The sequence below is a fragment of the Taudactylus pleione genome, unplaced genomic scaffold (assembly GCF_031769625.1).
Source record: "Taudactylus pleione unplaced genomic scaffold, aTauple2 ptg000095l, whole genome shotgun sequence".
Classification (NCBI taxonomy): Eukaryota; Metazoa; Chordata; class Amphibia; order Anura; family Myobatrachidae; genus Taudactylus; species Taudactylus pleione.
Window position 1 is genome coordinate 3342582 of NW_028284497.1, and position 24254 is coordinate 3366835.

A 24254-nucleotide genomic window follows, 5' to 3' on the forward strand; every position below is an offset into this window, starting at 1 on the left:
GGCCACTGTGTTTGCCCCATTTTTAGCAGCTCCGCCAGCAGGCCCTTTACCTATCCAAACTGTCACGCCTGCTAACGCTAACTCTGCAGGGGTGCAAGGGGAGTTGGAGATAGGGCAGATGGTGCAGGCATTGAGAGCTATTGCTCCTAGTTTGGCCCAGCGAAGTTTAGTCACTACCACACCCTCCCTTCCGCTGAACCAAGGGTCTGGTCAGGGCAGTGCGGATCTTGGGTTGCCTGCCACAGAGGTGGCAGCAGGTGTCCTTTCTTCCTTTTCAGATGACGACGTCGAGGAAGGGGAGCTGGTTGATCTAGACTTTGGGGAAGGGCATCTAGATTTTCCTCTGATAACATGACATTGGAGGGTTCAGGTGGGTATTTTTCAGACTCTAGTTCTTTGACATCTTCTTTTGCTACCTCTATCTCTAACGTGGACAGTGTTGGTAGAGCACGCAGACGTGAGACAAAATACGCAAAATTAGAGGCAAGGTGACATTCCAGGCATAAGCATCACACCCCTAAGCGTAGGTCTATAAGAAAGGGTTGGAAGGTGCTGCAAGCGTACACTGCGACAACAGCGCGGTATTGCGAGGTTTAAGTGCTACTTGCCGCACTAAGATCCGCAAGGGAGACTATGTGGATATTTTTGCTCTTATGGAGCTAAGAAGGCATTTAAAGCGGCTAGAGCAAAAGGTGGTATAGGTTTGGAGGCTTTCAAATCTCACAATAATTGGTTGGCCGGTTTTTGCATTTTCTCAGCTTGTTATTTGGAGACGCGTCGAGTGGAACACATGAACGTCATCAGATTTCTGTATTTATTTCACAGCATGCAGTTATCCACTAGGGGCATGGCTTGGCGCGCTTGCAACAAAGAATTTAGTCGCAAGCAAATGCCAGACAGGTTGTGGATCCAGGCTCGAAGGATGTGGAGGTGTGGCTGGAGGTCATGCAGCCTTTACGTCCTTCGTATGAGGGGTATAACGCAAACAAAAATGCTAGTTCGGTTCGGCAGGGCAAACAGCAGGCGTCTGTCGGCAAATGCTTTGCTTTTAATAATTCTACATGTTCGCAGGGGCGAAAATGTAGTTTCCATCACCTCTGCTTGCGATGTGGTGGCAACCGCCCAGCTGCCAAGTGCTTCAAGGTGGGTGCTCAGCAGCAGCCTGCCCAGCCAGCAAAAAGCGCTAGTACTAAGTAAAGCTCCATCCCCTGTCTGTGTCACAGCAATAGCAAAATGGTTGAGTTGGTGCCCTGTTCTGCAGGATGCAGAATTTTTGTTAAAGGGCTTTAGTTTTGGTTTCCGTTTACCTATTTGCAGGGATGTCGACACAGGTTCACCTGGGAATCTGAAATCTGCGTATGAGCTGCCTCACATTCTTAGGGAAAAAGTCGCTGGCGAGGTTTGCTTAGGGTGTATGGCTGGGCCTTTTGCAGAACCCCCCATTAGGGATCTTGTGATTTCGCTGGTGGGAGTGGTTCCCAAGAAATTCCAGGGAAATTCAGGCTGATTCAGCATCTGTCTTATCTGCCAGGCTCGTCAGTAAATTATGCCATACCAGTTGAGGTTTCCTCGGTGGTGTACCAGTCTTTTGACGATGCTTTGGACGTCATTAGGTGTTATGGTCCGGGCGCACTGATGGCTAAGATAGATGTTGAGTCAGATTTTCGCTACTTCCTTTACACCCAGAGTCATTCCGATTAGGTTTCCTCGGTGGTGTACCAGTCTTTTGACGATGCTTTGGACGTCATTAGGTGTTATGGTCCGGGCGCACTGATGGCTAAGATAGATGTTGAGTCAGATTTTTGCCTACTTCCTTTACACCCAGAGTCATTCCGATTTATGGGTTTTCGCTTGGACAATGGATGTTACATAGACAAATGCTTGCCTATGGGATGTCATGTGCATTTTTCGAGCAATTTAGCACTTTCCTACACTGGTGCGTGGAGTTTTCTTGCGGTGGTCATGGGATAGCCCACTATCTCGATGACTTTCTGTGTGTCGGCCCTTCTGGTTCAGATAGATGTGGTTATTTGTTGTTTTCATTGCAAGCGCTGTTCTTTCATTTTGGAGTTCTCGTTGCTGAGGACAAAACTGAGGGCCCTTCCTCTTGCTTGTCATTCTTAGGTATTGAGATTGATACCTCGGCGGGTGCTTGTCGCCTTCCTCTTGATAAGGTACACAAGTTGTGCAATGCCATAGCAGAGTGCACGGCTTCCAGCAAAATTACCCTGTGGCAGGTGCAGTCTCTCCTGGGCCTATTAAACTTTGCCTGTAAGGTCATACCAATGGGCTGGAGTCACTAAGCCGAGACATTTGATCCATTTGTCCTCAGAGATCTAGCGGGACCTCTCCGTCTGGGTCTCGTTTCTTCAGGATTTTAATGGCGTCCGGTTGTGGTTGTCTCCACCTGTGGACAATTTCCAGCTGCAGCTGTTCACCAATGCAGCAGGCGCCACGGGGTTCGGATGCTACCTTGATGGTTTCTGGTGTGTTGGTTATTGGCCGGAGGAATGGGAGGGAAGGGGCTTGACCGGAGGAAGAGTTCGAGAAGGACTTGCTCCTTCTTGAACTCTTTCCCAAGCTGGTTTCATTCGAAATCTGGGGTGAACGGTTGTGCAATCGCAGCATTGTGATCAGGTGTGACAACCTAGGCGTGGTGCATGCAATTAACCGGCAATGCGCATCTTCACTGCTGGTTTTGTGTTTGCTAGCGCAGCTGGTGCTTAGATGTTTGCGCTGTAACATCATGTTTAAAGCAAGACACGTGCCAGAGGTCGAGAGTGAGATAGCCGATGCGTTATCACATTTCCAGTGGGCTCGATTCCGTTCTTTGGCTCCTGGTGCTGACGCTGTGCTCTACCCCTCTTATGTTTGGCAGGTGATCGAGCTGGCATGGAGGGCTTAGCAGAACAATTTCTAGCTCCCTCCACGTTGCGAGCATACCGTCAGGCATGGAATGAATGGGAAGACTATTCCCATAGCAGCAGGCAGGCAGGTAAGAGTCAGCATCGTTCGATGCTTTCTTTTATTTGGAGTCTCCGTTTGGCTGGCAGATCCAGGGCTTCTGTTGCGCGCTCTTTGGCAGGCATTGCATTTTATTGTAAGTTGAAGGGACAGCCTGACTTTACTAAGAGCTTTCTGATTGTGAAGGCTTTAAAGGGTTGGGCACGGGTCTCCCGGCCAGTAGCTGACCGTAGGAGACCTATGGATGCTCATTTGCTTCTGTCAGTATTGGGGGCAGTTCACACAGTTGCTCTTACCGAGTACGAGGCGGTCCTGATCCAAGTAGCTTTTTCGATGGCTTTTCACGGCACCTTGCGGGTATCGGAGCTGGTGGCATCTTCCAAATGGGTTGATGCCACCATGCTCCTCTCGGATATCTCGATCAGTGAAAGGTCTGTGCTGTGTAGAATATGGCGGTCAAAGACCGACCAGGCTGGTAAGGGTAGGTGGATCTCGTTGACTCCGTCTAAGGATGAACGGATCTGCCCTGTGGCACTAGCTACGCGCTACACATTATTACGGCTGGATGTCCCTGGTTCATGGCTCATGCATTTGGACAGGACTCCACTTACCAAATACCAGTTTGGTTGGTTTTTGAAGAGGTGTGTATCAGGTTTAGGCATTTCGTCTCAGGACTTTGGTACACACTCGTTTCGTATCGGAGCCACCACTTCGGCTGCTGCTGCGGGTTTCTCTGCATAAGAAATTAAGGCCGTGGGATGTTGGAAATCGGATAGTTATAAAAGTTACATTCGACCTAAGCATTAAGGTCCTTTGTTTAAAGTCACTTCACAGTGTGTTCTTGTTACGTTTATATTTTATGCTCACCTGGTATTTTGTCTTGTTTCATGTCATGTCTTGTCTTGTCTGTTACCCCTGTCTGTCCTACTTGGGTTTAGCTACTTGCCATTGCTGGCAATGGGAGTCTTGAGGGATTTACCAATTTTTACCTGAACTGACGGATTCAATTTGGCTAGTCTCAATCATTTAATTAGGTCATGGGGCCTGATTCAGAGCTGGACGCTCTGACCAGAGCGCTCGTTCTGAATCAGTGCCCTCCTCCATGAAAATGGAGCGGCCTCCTGGCCGCTCGCATAGCTGTGGGTGACCACCCACAGCATATGCGAGCGGCCATGATGATGGGCGCGATTGTCTTGACCATAGCAACCATCGGACTTGTGACGGAGACCCTGCCGCAAGCCCTGGAGTGATTTTGGCTCTATCAGAGCCAAAATCACTCCCACTGACATCACTAGTGATGTCAGTGGGGCCGGCTTCAGACAGTAGGCATTCCCATGGGAACGCCTCCGTCTGGCAGGTACGCCCCCGGCACGTCCACCAAAGAGGGCGTGCTGTCAATCAACATCGACAGCACGCCCCCTTTGGTGTGAGACCCGGAGCGATGGAAAGCCCGTCGCTCCCCGGGTCTCGAGCATGCGCACGACGGAGCTCCCTCCATCGTGCGCATGCGCAGTGGGAAACATCGACCCGCTTGCGAGCGTACTGCTGCTCACGAGCGGGTCTGAATGACCCCCATAGTCCATTCCTCAGCAGGTTTTTATTTTACCTCTTGCCGAGTTCACCTGTTTTTTCCGAATTCCCCCCCACCCATTCTTCCCCTTTGTGTCTTTTGTTTGTCTTAGCCACTTTAAATAGAAAAGTCGGCGACCAATAGAAAATTTTTCTTTTTGACAGATACTCACTTATGTTCTATCAGATCCCACTAATATGCCATAAAATGTTATTGTTTTATGTCAATTACTAATTTTTTCTTTACTCCTTTCCTCCACCTTTAGGATTGCTCTTTGACACGCAGGACATTTGGGTTATAGGCCACTCATATATTTTCTGGGCTGCTAGGTTTATGAGTTCAGATCAAACTCCAATTTTTGAACATTCAGCTAAGGTCCGTTGGATAGGTTTCAGAGGTATGAGATGGCATTCCTTTTGTCCTAGACTGTTAGAATATGCAAGGCTTTTTGGTAGGCCACATATTTTGGTGGCTCATTTAAGAGGCAACGACTTAGGGCAGAGGTCCACTGTAGAATTATGAGTTGATATTGTCAACGATTTGGAGAGGGTGCTATCGGCCTGGCCCTCGTGTAAATTAATTTGGTCTTCCATTGTACCTCGACAGGTCTGGCATGGGGTTAGGAGTTTTCCTGCTATTGAGGAACCTAGGAAGAAGCTTAATTTTGCAGTTGACAAATTTGTGATGGCCAATTATGGCCATGTCATTTACCATAAGAACATTCTATTTCATTTTAGTGATTTATATAGGGCTGACGGAGTCCATTTAACAGGCGAGGGTTTGTCATTGTTTATTGGGGATCTTTTTGAGGAGTTGGCATTATTGGGATAGTCCTTGGTATGGTGGCGGTGCGACGGTTCTATAAGCAGAACCTTGCTGTGGCGGGAAATAACGGCAGGTCACCAGTCCAGGTGTAATTGTGATTTAAGGGCGCTCACTTCGTTGACTGGTAGTTGGCTGTACCAACTTAATGGGGGGCAGTATCACCACTTAAACGGGTGGGAAGTCAAGATGGTGGTGAGCGTTACCTTTTGTTGATGATATGATTTACATGGTTATGTGTATGCACTCTGGGTGATCTATGCCTGCTATGCCTTTTGTTGTTTGTGTGTGGGCATAGCAGATTTGGCTGATTTATGGCCATCCTTTCTTTGCCACCATACATCCTTAAATAAATAGTAATAAATAAATAATAAATTATTATTGCTCCAATAAATCGCCATCAAGTTATCTGCCAAATCCACGTCTCAGTGTCTTTATTTTATGTTAGTATAAGTGGTTTGCACACATGACACACCTCATCCGATAGAAGGTTTAGAGAAACCGAAAGATTACATAAGAAAAGAGGTGTTTTAAACCTCTAGAATGGGGGCCGGCATGTATGCAAATTACTTGTTGAAGTTAGCCTATGGCAAGCAGGGGCGGATTTGTAACAGGAACATTATATAAATGGCTAGAAGTGTGGGCCAAAGCCTCTTTGTTCCAGATTCCCCACCCTTCCTACCCTATAAATTTTGGTATGTTGTGGGCTGGTTTTTGGGTGGCGGGAAAGAACGGCAGGTCACCAGTCCGGGTGCAATTATGATTTAAGGGCGCTCCCTTCGTTAACTGGTAGTTGGCTGTACCAACTTAACGGGGGGGCAGTATCACCACCTAAACAGGTGGGAAGTCAAGATGGGGGTGAGCGTTACCTTTTGTTGATGATATGATTTACATGTTTATGTGTATGCACTCTGGGCGATCTACGCCTGCTTTGCCTTTTGTTGTTTGTGTGTGGGCATAGCACATTTGGCTGATTTCTGGCCGTCCTTTCTTTGCCACCATACATCCTTAAATAAATAGAAATAAATAAATAATAAATTTTTATTACTCCAATAAATCACCATCAAGTTATCTGCCAAATCCACGTCTCAGTGTCTTTATTTTATGTTAGTATGATAACTGGTTTGCACACATGACACACCTCATCCGATAGAAGGTTTAAGGGCTTGTTCACAGAGGCTGTATGGTGAATAAGCCCTTTGTGGTGAAACAAGTGTCCAGTCAGTCACTCCCCCTGCAGGAGGGAGCAGCAGGGTGTCAGGCACAATGCTTTGGTCATTTTAACTCAGGGAATTCATCTTCAGTCCTTTATGTTATGACATTGGGTTGTTCATAGGGTCCTGAGATTGCGGACTATTAAGGTTATTTGTGTTGTCAAAAAAGTGGTGGTTCCACTTCTCAAGGTACACCCCCATCCACATAGAGGGGATTACACCTGGTGGTGGTTAAATATATTTTACAATATTGCACTAGGAGGCGCTCTCTTCTCCACTCTTTATTTTATAGGATTATACGCTGTCGGAACAACAGTCTTTGGGAGAAGAAGCAGCCACCCTTGAGATCTGGGGAGTGCGTCTATTGAGGATTATTGAGACATTAATATAGACTAAGCACCGTTACCACTCTTTCTTTTATATATATATATATATATATATATATATATATAGATAGATAGATAGATAGATTACAAGTAATACTGATTATTAAATTTTTTTTAGTTTAATCTAAATAGCAATAATTAACATAGCTTATTTCAACATAAGTGGTGCTGGAATACAATTAATGCAAGCCAAAGTATGTTAAAAAAAAAGTCACGGTCATTTTATTTAAAAAAAACGACAAAAATGATGATGCAAACCATACTTTGATGAAAAAAAAATGAAAAATATGTGAAAAACATTGATACATTTCCTCGAAACTTATCTCTAATGAAAAATACTCGAAAACCATTTTTATCACTTTTTTATGGCAAAAAACTGTTGATACATATCCCTGAATGTCTTAAAATGGTTTGGTGCATACAATTTGATGATATGGAAGAAGTACTTGAGAATATATATATTGCCTCTTTAGCCTGGTTGTAACACAGTAATGTCCTGACCATGTATAACAAAGAAATTTAAGTTTAAATGGAATAATTTTTTTTGACATAGGGCCATATTCAATTAGCGGCGATATTATCGCACCCGCAATAATATTGCCAATTTTTCAGTGATATTATCGCATCGGCGATAATTTATCACCGATTTTTCATGTGAAATTGGAGAAAACTTTTCTCCATTTTAAAAAAGGGGGAAAATGTGCAAAATCCCTATTTTTGTGTAAAAATCTGGGGATTTCTTACAGAACCCTATGGACAGCTCCCCTAATGATACTTTAGTGAAAATTTATTTCGTAAATTGCATACTTTGGCGAAAAATGACAGCAGAAATTTCAGTGAAAATTATTTTTTTCTGTGAAAAATGCATTTAATGTATTGGGCTGGAATTTTGGAGGGACATAATGATGCGCAAAGTGTTTTAAACAATGCACGTGGCTGGCGCAGGCATTTTTTTAGCAGCTTTAAAATACAACCTGCGCCAGCCACGTGCGATGTTTAAAACACTTGGCACATCCTTATGGCCCCCCGAAATACCAGACCCAATACGCTAAATGCATTTTTCACGTGGAAAAAAATTTGACCAAAATTTCAGCGGCCATTTTTCGCAACAAAGTATGCAACTTAAGAATTTTTTTCGCTAAAGTATCATTAGGGGGGCTGTCCAAATGGTTCTGTAAGAAATCCCCACATTATTATCCAAAAATAGGGATTTTGCTAATTTTTTCGCCTGCCCTAGGCAGGAGAAAAGTTTTCTCCAGTTTTTAGGTGACAAACGACCATTTTTCGCCATCGACAAAATCAGCAGCAAATCGTCCGCAAATCGGCTGATCACAGCCAATATATCGGACGGCCGCTTCGCAAACGAAGGCGAAAACGGCCGATTTTGCCTCTAATTGAATATGCCCCATAGTCTCCATTTACTTCAATACACTGCTCACATCGATGCTCCAACCTCTTGAGTCCATTTAGGAAAGAGTCCCGCGATTGATCTTCAACCCAGACCTGTACAGCAGTTATGACATCATCATGAGATACAAAAGTCTGCCCACGAATGTGCTTTTGAAAGAGGAAGAGGCCACTAGGGGACAGGTCTGGTGAATAAGGGGGATGGTCAACCAATTTGAAACCTGCTGCGTCAATGACAACCATTGTGATATCACTCTTGTTAGCTGACGTGTTGTCGTGTTGGAACAGGACCACACATCACAGTTTCCCCCACCTCTTCTCCTTGATTAGCATGAGAACTTTTGGAATTGGTTGTGTGCAGTCGTCACCAGATATAGTGACTACTTTATACTTTTCCACTGCATGCTTTGTCCTTTCAAATCTGGATCAAAATGGTGCATCTGCATCTTGTCCATCATCAAGAATCATTCTAAAAACATGGTTGGATTTGCACAATAAGTGGCCATAAGACACTCACAACATATCAACCTCATTCGCTTCTGATAAGGAGTCAACATTCGGAACCCATTTGCTTACTCCTGCAGTGCAGGCCCAATTTTTCAGTCAATATGGCTTGAATTTAGGTAGATGAGATGCCAGCAACCTATTCTAAATGTGGAATGATCAGTTGAAGTTCATCCATAACAAGGTCATGGATTTTGTTGACATTTTTTGGAGTGCTCACTCCCACAGGCCGTCCACTTCTGGCAAATCTTCGCATGACTGCCATCCACATATGAATTCACGCCACCACTTTTTCACTGCACTATAAGATGGAGCAGACTCCCCTAATGAGTTTTGCAAGTCCGTGTGAATTTCAGTATGCGTCATCTTCTTTATTTTCTGATATTTAATGACAGCCGAATTTCAGTATTCTTAATTTTTCAACTTTTAACAATGTTCTTCCATTTATTACTCAATATCTAAAAGAATAATTTGTGCTGTAATTTTCCACAGTGTTCTAAGTCCTCTAGTACATACATACAGAAAATCAATATAGGGCGACATCAACTACTACATTAGGACACAGACTTTTGGATAAACCCTCATATTTATATGAAGTATTTATTGTTTCAGTGCCATGGTGCCATTACCCTTTATTTATTTATATACTGTACTATAAAATGATTTGCTAATTTTATTGGTGTCTTGATCGTTTTTTCTACCATATCCAATAGAAAAAGTTCTATACACTCAGATACTAGCGCAAAACTCTTTTGGTTTGTACTTTATTTGAAGCTATCATCTGAGTGGCGCCACATAACTTTGGGCCTGATTCAGAGCCGCTCGTAAGCGGCTGCTCGTTCGCTCCGAGCGATGTTTGCCCAACTGCGCATGCGTACGGATCGTTATACGCATGCGCGAACCAGTCAGTGCGGTCGAAATTCATGTGCTAGCAAAATAGCGAATGCCTGATAATTTGAGTGACAGAAAGAGGCGTATGTGGGTGGTAACAGGGGAAGGAGCTTGAAAACGGGGAGTGGAGATCCGATCACAGGCGTGCTTAAAGGTCAAAATGGGCGTTTTATGGGTGTGCATAATTAAAACAGCAGCGTCATTGACCACGTCACTGGATTATTTTATAGCCAGAACTGCTCGCAAAATTGTGGTAGCAAAAACCAACCCCAAGAATAGCGAGCAGTTAATACCCTGGTCGATGTACTCGATTAATCTAATAAATAGCGGACATGACGTAGGATGCGAGCGGCCAGGGGGCGTAGTTTCCCAAAAAACGACCGCAAGTTTTGTTCGCTCGTTCAGACCTAGAGGCGTGAACAGACCGCAAAGAGCGAACGGTTGATTTGAATATCCACCCCTATTTTCTGGACGAGCGAGCGCTAATTGCGTCCGGCTCTGAATCAGGCCCTTAGTTACATGCTCTGTTTTTATATGTATAATATATATATATATATATATATATATATATATATATATATATATATGCAGATAATCTGCTAGACTAGATACATTTGCATGATAAATAAAAAGAAAAATGCATCATGTGACTTTTGTGTCATTATTTTTTTTTTCATATCTGCTCTCTAAGGGTGAGTTTTCTGTGGGGATAGGCTAGTCATAGAATATTAAGGCTGCTATAACAGATGCAGTTCCTCATATGGGCTGCTTAACATCTACAGTTCATAGCAGTAGAATTATCCTGTAAGATGTTTTATCTGAAAACTAAGTTTTCCTAAATTATATGTACAATTCATATCAAGTTCAGGTTTTATGGAGCAACTGATGATGTTATAATTTTCTTCTTTAATGATCTTAGCAATCAAAAAAGTTTCACATCACCTGATTTAGTAGTCTCCTGGAGATTACATTATTTCATGGTCATGTCATTCACCATACATTTTAAAACCCATTTCCCTGAGATTACACTATCCTTTTCCACATGTTTCCTGATGCAAGATTTTGTGCATTCATGTCGATGTACAGTACAGTATGTTGTGGACATGTCACCGTACTTCAACTGTTACCTTCCTTCAGGCTTTTAGAATATAAAAATTTACAGAATATGATACATACAGTAAATAGGAGTAGTTATTTTTACCCAAAAAATGTTTTCTTTCTCCAAAAATTGTAGTTTATTTTATTGTAAAGATAAAGAAGATCCACAATGTAGATATTTTATATGCTGGAGCAATAAGACAATTATAAAATGTGGTCAATTGTATATTATCCAGGTTACGTGGCCCCTTTTAAGTCTGGGTTGTTTTAGACATGTACTTTTTACAATTCCCCAGATTTTACATCAAAAGTTTGCCTCTTGAAAATTTATAAAATAAGAGTTTGACAGTAAGTTGAGAAAGATAAAAACAGATGGCTAGAAGAAGCAAATGCTAGCTTATGGTATATGTTACAAATGGAAGCCTACTTTTAAAATGATATGGTTGTATAGACAAAAACTCGCAGAGATAAAATATATAGCCTGCATCTTGATAATAGAGTATATGTTATGTCGTAAAATACTATTCTGTATAGACAATATTACTGTTTGCTGGATGGAAATATTCCCATGGAATAAGGGATAGAATACTTCTCAAGAAATATAATGAAATTTCATGTCTATATACTTAGATCATGGTTGCTGCACAGTGTATCTTATTTGATAATATATATATATATATATATATATATACTATTTTACTAAAATTATATATGTATTGTACACATTTGTAAGAAATATTCACACTGAATTTATTAAAGTAATCTTAAAACTTTTTACAATAATTTCTTCTAGCCCTCATGTTCACATTTGGCAATATTCCTGCCCCTCTCATCACATCACTTTTCCTGAAATATTATATAGTCAACCACTAACATGGGCATTTGAAAAATAAATTAATATACTCTTATGGTAATTAACATTATCAGAATCTTTCTAGAAAAAATGTGGTAACATAATGGAGCAAGGAGCAGCCTGACTCTATTGCTCCCTTTGGACCAGAACTAAAGATTATTCAACAACTCTACCCTTATTATGACACCTGGCATCCTCTATCCTACACCAATATGATACTATTCCCTGTAAGTAAAATTACAAGTTACTGTTTATATCTCCAGTACAATTCCCACTAGCTCCTATTGATCCTGCAATGTCCTTTCCCTTTAGACCATAGGCTGTTATGATCTCTGTAACCTCCCTCACATGTCCGTACTGTCTTCTTAAACCTTATATGTACTTGTTTAATTTTTACATATAACAATGTATTTGTTCCTCATATATGTTTTCTACATTTTTATTAAGGTAAAATCATATGCAATGCAAATATGGAGCTTCTGTAATGAAAGTACAGTTACCGAGTTTATACTTTTGGGATTTCCAGCAGCTCAACAATTGCAGCACTTCCTATTTTTTATTTTTTTCATTACATATGTGCTAACGGTGTTTGGGAACATAGCTATCCTTGCTGTAATTCTAGCTGACCATCATCTCCATCGTCCAATGTACTTTTTTCTAAGCAATTTTGCTTTTATGCAGATTTGTTACACAACTGTCACTGTCCCTAAATTGCTGTTAGGTTATTTAGTGAAAAGAAACAGAATATCTATAAGTGCTTGCTTTGCTCAGTGTTACTTTTTCTTTTTGCTTGGAGGAGTAGAAAACATCTTGTTGGCCATTATGGCCTATGATCGGTATCTGGCCATCTGTTATCCTTTACGGTATAATAGCATCATGACCTCCCAGTTTTGTTGGAACCTAGCATGTGGTTGTTGGCTGGGGATCTTCCTTGGATCTATACTCCCTGTCACATTATTGGCAAGACTATCTTTTTGCGGATCAAACATCATCAACCATTATTTCTGTGATGTGTCCCCACTCTTAAAATTAGCCAGTTCAGACACCTCTCTCCTCAAATCCAACTTTTTTAGCTTAATGTGGGTCATTATTTTCAGCTGTCTTTCCTTCACTCTTGTGTCATATGCAAATATTATTTTCACTATTTTGAAAATTCCATCTACAGTTGGGAGACAGAAGGTATTTTCCACCTGTGGTTCCCACCTTACAGTGGTGAGCATATATTTTTGTGCTGTCATATTTATGTATGTCAGGCCAAGAGAAAGTTACTTCTTTGTGGAAGATAAGCTGATTTCTGTTTTCTATTCTATTTTAACCCCTCTATTAAATCCCTTTATCTATTGTCTGAGAAACAGTGACGTAAAACAAGCATTACAAAAAATCATCCAAAGCACAAAAATGTTACCAGGTCAGTACATGTGAATAACATGCTTGATTTGTGCTTATATGTAATGTACTATATTCATTTTAATGAAAAGTAACATCAGTCCATATTCCTAAATTAAAGCATTGTTATTCGATATGGTGTTTCGATACAGTATTTTCTAGAACAAAGACCACAATACAAAGGTTTTAAAAAGTTTTAATAGATTATCTTCTCTAAAAAATTTGCTTATGTAATATAGAGAAATCCACTTTTACATTTCCAGGTATTGCTAACACGAAGAAAAGTTTATTGCAATAATGTCTCTGAGGCAAGATGTTACTTTATTAAAAATAAATCTTCTCTAACTTCAAGGTAAAAAATGTTATACATTTTTATTATTCAATTCAAATTGGGAGTGTAATCAATGGAATGCTTAACACATTATCACCAGTGAAATTATGACATAATTGAGTAAAGATATAACGTAGGATTCTAAGATAATATGATCACGTAACAGGTTTTTGTTTGTATAAATGGAGAATAATACATATCAATTTACTTGGTATCTAGAGTACGTAAACAATATGACGTGTTATTGTTAACTATATTTCTTATGCACTAAATATTCTTAACCTCAATAACATCTATCTGCACATGTTATATGCAAAAACAGCACATATTTTCAAAGTCTGTTCCACAAAGAGAATGTTTTGTCCTAATAAAGATATACATAAAAATTGCACAGCTGATGAATGTAGGGCAATGGTCATATAAACCACTGTCATTAACTCCTAATGGAGTTAACACTTGGAAAACATGTTGGTCATTCTAGATTGTTTTGCTTGCTGTCCGTAAACTGTTGTTACTGACCACTCCTACCGGTGCCACTTAGCCTTATGAGCCCCCTCACTGACTGCATGTGTCAATTGTTATACCTCCAAGTGTAGAAGAATTATTACTATCCGCACAAAGTCTTTTTACTGGAACCTTGAAATACCTGTTTTTTGATGGTTACTTTAGGTGGATCAGTTCTGCTGAGTAGAGAGCAGAATGATAACTCAGGATGCTGGACACAATACACATCAGCCTGGGGATGGCTTAAAGGGTGAGGGAGATAGGTGTCAAACTTTGGAGAGAGATAAAGTGGAGAATGCTAACGTACCATCCAATCAGCATTTAACTGTCATTTTACAGGCTGTGTTTGAAAAATGACTGGTTGGTACTTTCTCTCTCCAGTTCATCTCTCTCTAATATTTATACATCTACCCCTTAGTTCTTATACGTAAGTCACAAGAGTTCAACAAATTATTATTAGTAGTAGTAGCAGTAGTACTTTTTTGTTATTATTATTACCATTGTATATTTATACATACCACCCAACATTTTAAAATTGCAAATCGAGGCAAAATACACAATATTCCAGATCCACCCAAAACCTTTCCCAGAGTCAACCAGAGACACCCATTCTTATCAATATTCCAACCATTCTGTTTCCTGCAAATTGGAACCGTTGATAAATATGATTTATACTGTGCCAGCATGGACTGCTGATGCTTGTGCTTATTCAGTTTTGGATCCTTATGTGTGAGACATTGAGCACAAAGGACCCATCCAATGTCAGGAGCCAGGTTCCAGGTAACCAGCCCTTGAGCTCTGACTGTGAAGTGCTTTCTCTATTGCAGTTTGAGTTTCTCTACATGTCTGTTTGAAATGCCTTCCTATTTTCCTGTGTTTATATGCAAATGATGAAGATGGGGGGGGTCACAATCACTATAATGTTGCTTAAAAATAATACACATAGTAGATATAGATGAGCTCTGAATAATCCAACATAAGTAAATTTAGGGGTTCCTATAGTATCAAGTTACACCTTGAATCTTCATGGCAAAATCAAAATTTATAATGAGGCAAAAAAATTGGATCTTGAATGATTTTGACTGTGAAATCCAATCCCAAGGTGAAGCAGGTTAAATGTAATGTTCTCATAATTCTCTGTGCTCACTGTTTTTGATCTCATATAGGGCACTGAGGATACTTATCTGCCAATTGACAACTGCTCATGTAAGCATAGGATTCATCATCGCATGCCAGTTGATAATGATAGAGACTAAGGGGGTTTATGTACTACTACTTATATTGTGTACAGAGTATTATAGCAGTTTACCTAAGAAAATGCAAAAGATTGGGATATTACCCTGGTATTAGTCAGTGAACTTATTCAGCCCCACTCCCCCCACAAAAAAAACCCAAATAAAACAAAGTTTTTAACACTGTTAAAGACAGACACACAAAAGATTGTTGTACTTATATTGTGTTTATCAGAGTTATATCACAGTGTAACTAGAAAGTTGCAAAAGTTTCTGGTACTTATCCAACCCCCCCAAAAAAAATTCCAACACTGTTTATAAAAACACCATTTGTTGTACTTTTAATGAGTGCTGAGTTATCCTAGTTTACCTAGGAATCTGCAAATGTTTGGGATACTATGCTGGTATTTGTCATTGAACTTATCTACTCCTCCAAAATAGTTCAAATGTTTAACACTGAAAAAAATATATCTTATTGTAGACAGGGGCAGATTGGAATGCAAAACCAGCCTGGGAAGTTTCTGGAAGCAGCCCTAATGGGGGTGGTGTTTGCTGTGGGGGTGGAGTCTGTTAAGGGGGTGGGGTCTCTTGAGTGGGGTAGGATACTCTCCAGAAGCAAGAGTTTTTCTTTTAAATTGCCAATGTTTATTTTCCTTCAAAATGGTATATTTATGGTATGGTATATCTAGGTTCAGATCATCCGTCTGAGTATGGTGATTCCACATCTCTGTACGCAACCACTTGCAGCGACACTAGAATAATATACCCAAACTACATTACATCTGCATCTGATTAGCCAACCACCTGTAACTGCCCAGACCGGTATGCTCTAAACGGAAAATGCGGTAAAACCCGTTTACCGCATTTTCCGTATGCATCAATCAGCTGGCCACCGGGCTCAGATGCGGAGGGTAACGCCAGCTTTTGCCCCGTGGCCGCCGCGTCACTCTGCCCCGTGGCCGCCGCATCACTCTACCCATGCGTAGATGGACTCCCGGGTCATAAACCCGGAAGTCCACCCGGCGGCAGGGATCGCAAAGGATAGCTCTTATCAGAAGAGCTGTCCTTTGCTGTACAGAGCGCATATGTTAGTGCATATGCGATCTGTATAATTGCGGTAACTGGTGGTAAGTTTAAGTGCATCCCTGCCCCAGGAATGCCCAACACATTTATAATTTACTTGTTCATGTGTGCACCTGAATAAGTACTGTGACTCTGGCGAACACCATCAGGATGTATGCGTGACGCAACGCAGACGAAAAACATCATTACACTGCATCCAACGTTGTCACTAAGTGTGACTCAGAATCAAGCCCACAATGCTGTATACTACTATGCCAGCCATACTGGTGCTTGCTATCTAAAATAACTACAAAAGGAAAATGCATATTTACATAATGTCACTCTCCTATCTGCTGATATTTATATTTATAATAATTATAAAAACATTCAGAGCTGCAATAGAAAATAGCATTTACCAATAAATAAATACATTAGTAAACATTCTGCCTTTCATTGACATGTTAGTGGTTAGCAGCTGGTGTGACTTTATGGTGAAGATCACACATAACATGTTGCAGCATATTATATTATATAAGGTAAATATATTAAATGACCTGACTGACTCATCAACACCCAGCCCAAACTCCTGGACCTAGAAACATGAAATTCAGGGAGTATATTCCTTCCATGACGTAGGTACCCATTAAAATGGGATTTTTCAAAATTCAACTCTTTAAGGGGGTGAAAAGGGCTAAAATGTTTACGCTTGACTGAGGTGATTGGATGACAAAGCAACTTGGCCCAAGTGCTGTGGGACTGTAAGCTCATTGTCTGGGATGAGTGGCAGCTCCGTGTATCTGTATATGAGACAAATCCCCTGTGTCCTAACTCCTGTACTGTGTATAGGAAATGCACCTACACCATCAATTTTAAATGCAAACAGGGATAGATGGAAAAAATATGTTATGCATGTATTCTATTAGTACACATAAATATAGAAATAAAAATACCACATAATAAAATAGGTGTGTATATAGGAGGAGTTATTGGGTGCCAGGTTCATCACCCATGTTTATATATATATATATATATATATATATACACATATACAGTGTATATGTATATATCCAACAAGGATGGCGGCACTCAGGTCAATAATAAGAAGTCAAAGGCAGGTAAGTGTTCCCCAACGTTTTGGAGCTATATTTACTGCTCCATCTTCAGGGTACATAAAACACATTCACAAAAATCACTTACTTTATACCTCCACCATCACACCATGTGTATTGCGGCTCCAAGCTTCTGGCAGCGTCCAGAGGGGTGGCGCACACATGCAACGTATTCACTCAGCAGCGGTAGCTATGGAAACCGCTAACCTCAAATCTGCAACATAACAGGTGAAGCCAGGTCATTGATACTAAAGGCCTCTAAGATACATGTTGCTAGCATAATCAACACATTTTAAATACATTTAAATATACGCAGTTATATATGCCACATGATATCAGAAAAGCGACACATATATGTGTACAGAGTCATGCTAGAGTATCAAAGTAAACAAGCATAGATATGCAATTGCATGTTGTATAAACCATCACAGAAATATAAACTATATAGTCTCAGAAACAACCTACTAGTAAATACATTACAATATTATAATGGTAAAAACCTCAACCATCATAAGTGTGGAATCTGGGTACAAGGCAACATATATCAATGATAAATAATTGTCAGCCCACAATATTGACAATTATATAAAAAAAGGCATCCTATAGTCATAGAAAACAATGTAGTCCTAGACTCTCATTCAGACCCCTTTGCGCCATAGTGCCCAGTCAGTAAATCCATTGTGTCTCGCACCTCAATCATTTTAAAGACCTATCACCGCTCCGTAGTGATTTAAGAATATGGTCAATAATGATATATTTCATGGTTGCACGTTATGCCCAGTGTGGGCAAAATGATGTGCAACTGGCTGATCGCTGTTGTCTGTAGAGATAGCAGCACGAATGGCTGACCGATGGACAGCCATTTGTTCACGAAGTGTTCTATTGGTCTTGCCCACATAGGCAAGACTGCAGGGACAGGTGAGCAGGTAAACAATGTACCTGGCAGTACACATTACCCTAGGTCTGATAATGTACCTTTTACCACTATGTGGATGGGAAAAATTCTCACTGGCGGTCAATACCGACATATCAGACAGTTCAAATATTTAAAACATCCATTCCTTTGATGTAAGAAATGGCAATTAGATTGAGATCCCAGTCCTGAGATGTCTGTCTTGACTAGCCAATCCCTTATATTACGTCCCCATGTATAATTTGGCTCCGCTGTCATTTTAAATCTTGATCAGAAGTAACAATAGGCCAATGTTTATTAGTGGCCATCCTAATCACCTGACTATGTGTGTTATAATGTTTCACCCATGGCATCCTCATATCATTTTTAGCTGGATCGTCACCTTTAGATATCAAAAGTTCATCACGTGATAATGCCAATGCTTTCTTCATGGCAGATTCCAATTAGTTATGGCTATATCCCCTCGCCAGAAATTTCATTTTCATAGCCTCCATGTGAGTTCTAACAGAGTGGTCATCACTACAAATTCGACGTGCCCTAATAAACTGTGAGTAGGGCAGCCCAAATTTTAGTGGTTTCGGATGAAAACTGAGTGTAAAATGGAGTTTCGATCTGTGGGCTTAATATACAGTGAAGTAGAAATTTTTACCTTCACAAAGTCTATCACAAAGTCTAACCTGCACGTCCAAATAGTTAACACATTCATGATCTGCAGGAAAATGACAGACTAGATCATCGGGCCCAATGATTCATTTAAGCCTTTAGAACACAGTGTGTCCAGACGATGTATCCACCTTGATTCTAATTTTTGGAGTTTTATGGAACAATTTCCCCCTCTAAAAGAAACAAGGTCAATTTAGCAGGGCTGTCCAATTTGTTGTGGTTCTCAATGAACTCCACCAAATCATCCCTGGTCCCAGTCCAAATCAAAAAGATGTCATCTATGTATCTGACATAGAACAAAATCCTGTCAGACACATAGACATTTTGGAAAAAGACATCCTCTTCTATCATGAACATGTATGTGTTGACGTACGATGGGGCCACATTGGATCCCATCACACAGCCAACGAATTGTAAATACAGTTTACCATCATATAGGAATAAATTATGTGAGGATCATTTCCAATAAGTCATGGACCAAGTTGATATCAGGACCCGTATAACAATGACTCTCAAGAATCAATTTACATACTGCCTCCAACCCATCCAAATTGGGAATAATAGTATATAAACTATTGATATCAATACTGCATAATATGCTATTGCCTGGAACATTCCTTAATTTACTGATCGTATTCAAAAACATGGTTGTATCCAGTAAAAATCTTGGATGCTCCATTATGCAAGGTTGAAGTATCGAATCCAAAAACACTGAATTAGCCTGAAACAATGAACCCCGAGCAGAGATAATCGGCCTACCCGGGGGATTGTTCAGGCTTGTGTAGATTTTGGGCAAAGTATATAGAATTGGGGTAATTGGATGTTCCGGGATCAAAGCTTTACCCAACTCATAGGTGATTATACCCTGATCCATAGCCAATGTCAATCTATCAATCAATCCCTGTTTGAACATTGTAGTAGGGTCAGAGCTCAGCTGTCTATAAACACCAGTATCAGAGAGATTTCTCTCAATTTCAGACTTGTACTGTGTAAAATCTTGTACAACCACAGTACCCCCCTTGTCCGCAGGGCGAATCACAATATTGGTATAGGAAGCGACATTCTTAAGCGCTTTCCACTCCCCTGCGGACAAGTTGCTGTGGGACAATGATGTCAAATCAACAACACCTACATTATCATGTACATCTTTATCAACCACAAATATTAGTTATTTTCTAATTTCCTATTAGACAGATAATGTGGGAGTTTTGGGGTCCTACTGTATATAATGATCATATTTCCTATTGTCTGGACCAAGTGTTTATACCTATATATATGTATATATATTAAAAATATCGGTGCTGAACCTAATTGCTTTTGTCTCTGAAGTGCAATAAATACCTTACCCCTCCAGTGCCGTCAAGCAGCCTTCGACAGTAACACCGCCCAGCATCCGAACTATCCACTTCCGGTTGTGGCATCCTCTGATGCCCGGAAGTGACGTCATCCGGCCCAGTCTGTTGCTATAGGAGTGCTGGAAACAAAACAGTGCATAATCAAAAACTGCTTAAAAAATGGATACAAGCATATTAGATTTGTGCAAAATATAATACAACCTTCAAATATACAATTTGTTTTACTATGAATATAAATATATCAGCTTTAAAACAAAGTATGTGTACACTCTGTATGAATCAGTGCATTAATAGTACAATTTGTAAAATAGCACCATCTTGTGGTCAAGATGTAAAAAGACACTTGTATAAAAAAAAACATCTGTTAGGAATATAATAATAATCATAGTGTGTGACATAAGTGTACATGCATTATGCATAAGTGCTAAAAAAAGGTGGTAAAAAGTAGAAATATATAAAATAGATGAGAAAATGACAGACTAGATCATCGGGGCCAATGATTCATTTAAGCCTTTAGAACACAGGGTGTCCAGACAATGTATCCACCTTGATTCAAATTTTTGGAGTTTTATGGAACAATTTCCCCCTCTAAAAGAAACTGGGACATGGTCCACTATATAATATCTGAGGGTGGCCATACTGTGGTGGACCACAGAGGTAAAAAGAGCCACATCGACTGCGCATGTGCAGAGTGTGCACTCCAGCCTGGAACGCGTCAGCGCATGTGCAGATCCAAAAGCTAGGCACTTAGGGCCTCATTCAGAGGCGGTCGGAGATTTGCAAGCGGTCGCTCAGAAACTGGGCGGCCGCTTGCATCCTGACCGGCAGCCTCTGTTTCGGTTGTTAGGCTGTGGGTTTACACCCACAGCTCTAACAACGGCTCAGGTGATGGTCGCGATGGTCAGAGACCATCGCAACCATCGGGGCTTACGACGAGACCCTAGGGTAGGGTCTCACTTATCGTAAGCCCCAGAGAGCTTCTGGCTCTGTCAGAGCCAGAATCTCTCCACTGACATCAAAAAGTTGATCCTGTTGCAAGCACCAATTCCACAAATATTGGCCCTGATTCAGAGCCGCTCGCTATTTGCGAGCGCTCGCTCTGAATCAGGGTGAGACGGATTTTTTTAACCCCGGCCTCCAGGCCGCTCGTTAAGCTGTGAGTGTATGACCATGAGTGTATGCACCATTATACTGATTTGCTATGTAATTGTTGTTTTTTATGGTATACAAGCTCATATATTCAAAATGTCCAACTCTTTTGGCAAGTTTAGACATACACAATTAACGCACATATACTGTACCTTTATGCATCTTTGGTCAATGAGAAGTGATGAAAAGGGGAACATGTCAAATAAGGCCAATATTTCTCCTGTGTGTGTTGCAATGTAAATATTTTTTTTTAATTTCTGCCCCCAGACTCACCAAGAAGCTGTGGAGAGTGGATTGGCTGATCCTCCATTTATTTGGGTATGACTCTTTGGGGCCTGGATGGTGCCTCTGTTAGTGTACTGTAGGTCGGGTGCAGGTATTGCTGAAGAAAGGCCTGTAACACAAATGTATACACTATGGGCCTGATTCAGAGCCGGACGCTCTGATAAGAGCGCTCGCTCTGAATCAGGGCCCTCCTACCTCTTATTGGAGCGGCTTCCTGGCCGCTTGCATAGCTGTGGGTGACCACCCACAGCTTATGCGAGCGGCCAAAAAGATGGTCGCGATGGTCAAGACCAACGTAACCATCGGGCTTGCGACGAGACCCTTGCGCTATCAGAGCCAAAAGCACTCCCACTGACATCAACATCGACTGACACTCCCACTGACAATCAACATCGACTGACACTCCCACTGACGAAAAGCACTCCCACTGACAATCAACATCGACATCACGCCCCCTTTGGGTCTATTCGGGTCTCGCGCATGCGCACGACGGAGCCCCCTCCGTTGTGCGCATGCACACTAGAGCACCATCGACCCGCTTGCGAGCGCTCAGCGCTCGCGAGCGGGTCCGAATCAGGCCCAATGTATGTTACTGCACATCAAACTTGCTTTTTGCACAATGCATATGGCTAGCTACATGTAAATTTATGTCCTAATTATTTTAAAATGAAACACATGCTGTTCAACTGTACAGTAGCACATTTTTAAAATAAAGTACATGTATGTATTTGAACAATTATACATTGTCTATTTTTTTACTTTTTAAACAAAAAAGAGTCCTTTTGCATGGAGGGCAGAAAGCAAGGCTAACTTTCTAACAACAATGCAATTGACCTAACATATCACAAAACCACTCATAATTTACATTTCTCTGAAAATTATTTTCACTGGCCGAACCCCACCTTCAGAGCTGCATGTTGTGCCCACAATGCACGTATTTTAGGGAACAATTAAGATATTTAACACAATAAATTGTACTTTTACATTTTAAAAATACATTACTAAACAAAACATCCAGTATGACATATTTGAATGTAAATCATTGAATGTTAATAATTACCAGACTGTCTAGCCAGGGCATTTTAAGAGAGGAGAGGGCCCGTGTGCATTCCCCGTGCAGGGCCCCCTCCTCTCTCCTTTGCGGCCGGCAGCCAACTGACGCGGCTGGCCGGCCACCGCAGAAGCAGTAAACTCTGGGCACTAGAGTGTGCCCAGAGTCTACTGCCCATGCGCAGAACACCGGAAAAATGGCCGCAGCGGCCATTTTCCGGTATTCTGTGCAGCGCTGAGACCCGAAGTGGGACCACGGACAGGTGAGTTTTATTAATATGGGTGCAGGGTGTGTGGTGTGTGGCCGCCCTTGACCCGAGGACCTGTGTGCCCTGCACACCCTGCACCCATTATAGATACGCCCCTGCTGTCTAGGCTGATCAGTGTCCCGCACATGAGTCCAACGCACCACTTCAGGTGGGATCAAGAGCTTCAGTGGCTTCTCATATTCCAGGAAGGTGGAAATATAGGGAGATCCTCCACCTGTCCCAGCTGCCGAATTGGCCTCATTCCCCATCTTTGCCTTCGCCCTCCTTTTAATGTCCGACAGGCACTTTTTGCAAATGTAGACTGTACGCCTAAAAGGCCCCTCTGCATTCACGGATGTCAACACCTTCTCCCATATGGTGTTTTTGCGCCTAGTGCTGACACTTGCAGCCTCCCATCAAACAGCTGCTGGTGATGGTTCATGACCTCCGTGACCAGGGCCATATTCTCTGAAAAAGAGAACCTAATATTGCAGCCTGTACCGGTGCGGGGCCTCTCCTCCACTCAGGGCCGGATTAAGGTCTGTGGGGGCCCCCGGGCAACAAATGTGTTGGGGCCCCTATCAATAAATGTTTATATGTTTATTATATATAAATATATATAAAAAATATACACATACATCGGCCTGCCTGATATATATGTGAGTGTGTATATATATATATATATATATATATATACACATACACATACACATATATATGTATATCAGGCAGGCAGGCAGGCCTATTTGTGTGTGTGTATTTTATAATATGTGAAGTCCCTGGTGTGTTTTGTGCTGTTTTTTTCCTCTTCTTTTCTATATATCGTTGGGAGTGAAATTGTTCAACAAGCAACAGAGATTTGGACTGATATCCAATACACGATATACATATGAAATAAGAAAGACTGTAAAGAATTTTATTGTGTGTTATTTGTGGATATGAAACAACTAATTAGCACCGGATATATGTGACCAAAAAAATTTTTTTGCATTGTGGAAACCCTAACAAGCCTGTTACCAGGCTAAGAGAACCAAAACCTGGAGTGGCCGTGGGTGGAGCCCTCCCTCTCCTCTCACCCACAACCCCCAGGTCCCAAACCAGCTTTTCAAAAAGCCGAGACTCAAGCCTGCTACAGTGCAGACTTTCTCCTTGGAGTTTAGAACACATAAGACAGGAATCTGGGACCAATGTACCTGCCACAGACCACTTTACCAGTGATCCTATCACATATCCCCCCCCTTTGTTTCGACCTGTGGGG

The 24254-nt window shown here is 41.4% G+C and overlaps 1 protein-coding gene across 1 annotated transcript; it reads left to right on the forward strand.

The window, feature by feature from the left end:
* The first annotated feature begins 351 nt into the window (after window positions 1-351).
* LOC148526489 (olfactory receptor 6B9-like) lies at window positions 352-20246 on the forward strand. Its single transcript, XM_088470150.1, has 4 exons — window positions 352-488; window positions 1318-1399; window positions 12157-13099; window positions 20197-20246. The coding sequence occupies exons 1-4, from the start codon at window positions 352-354 to the stop codon at window positions 20244-20246; spliced, it is 1212 nt and encodes a 403-aa protein (XP_088326276.1).
* The last annotated feature ends 4008 nt before the right edge of the window (window positions 20247-24254 follow it).

Coding starts and splice junctions, on each gene's coding strand:
- LOC148526489 (XM_088470150.1), top strand. CDS start 352: ATGACATTGGAGGGTTCAGGTGGGTATTTTTCAGACTCTAGTTCTTTG. Junction 489..1,317: donor TACGCAAAATTAGAGGCAAG/GTGACATTCCAG, acceptor ACCTATTTGCAG/GGATGTCGACACAGGTTCAC. Junction 13,100..20,196: donor ATTACAAAAAATCATCCAAA/GCACAAAAATGT, acceptor ATGTATATATAT/TAAAAATATCGGTGCTGAAC.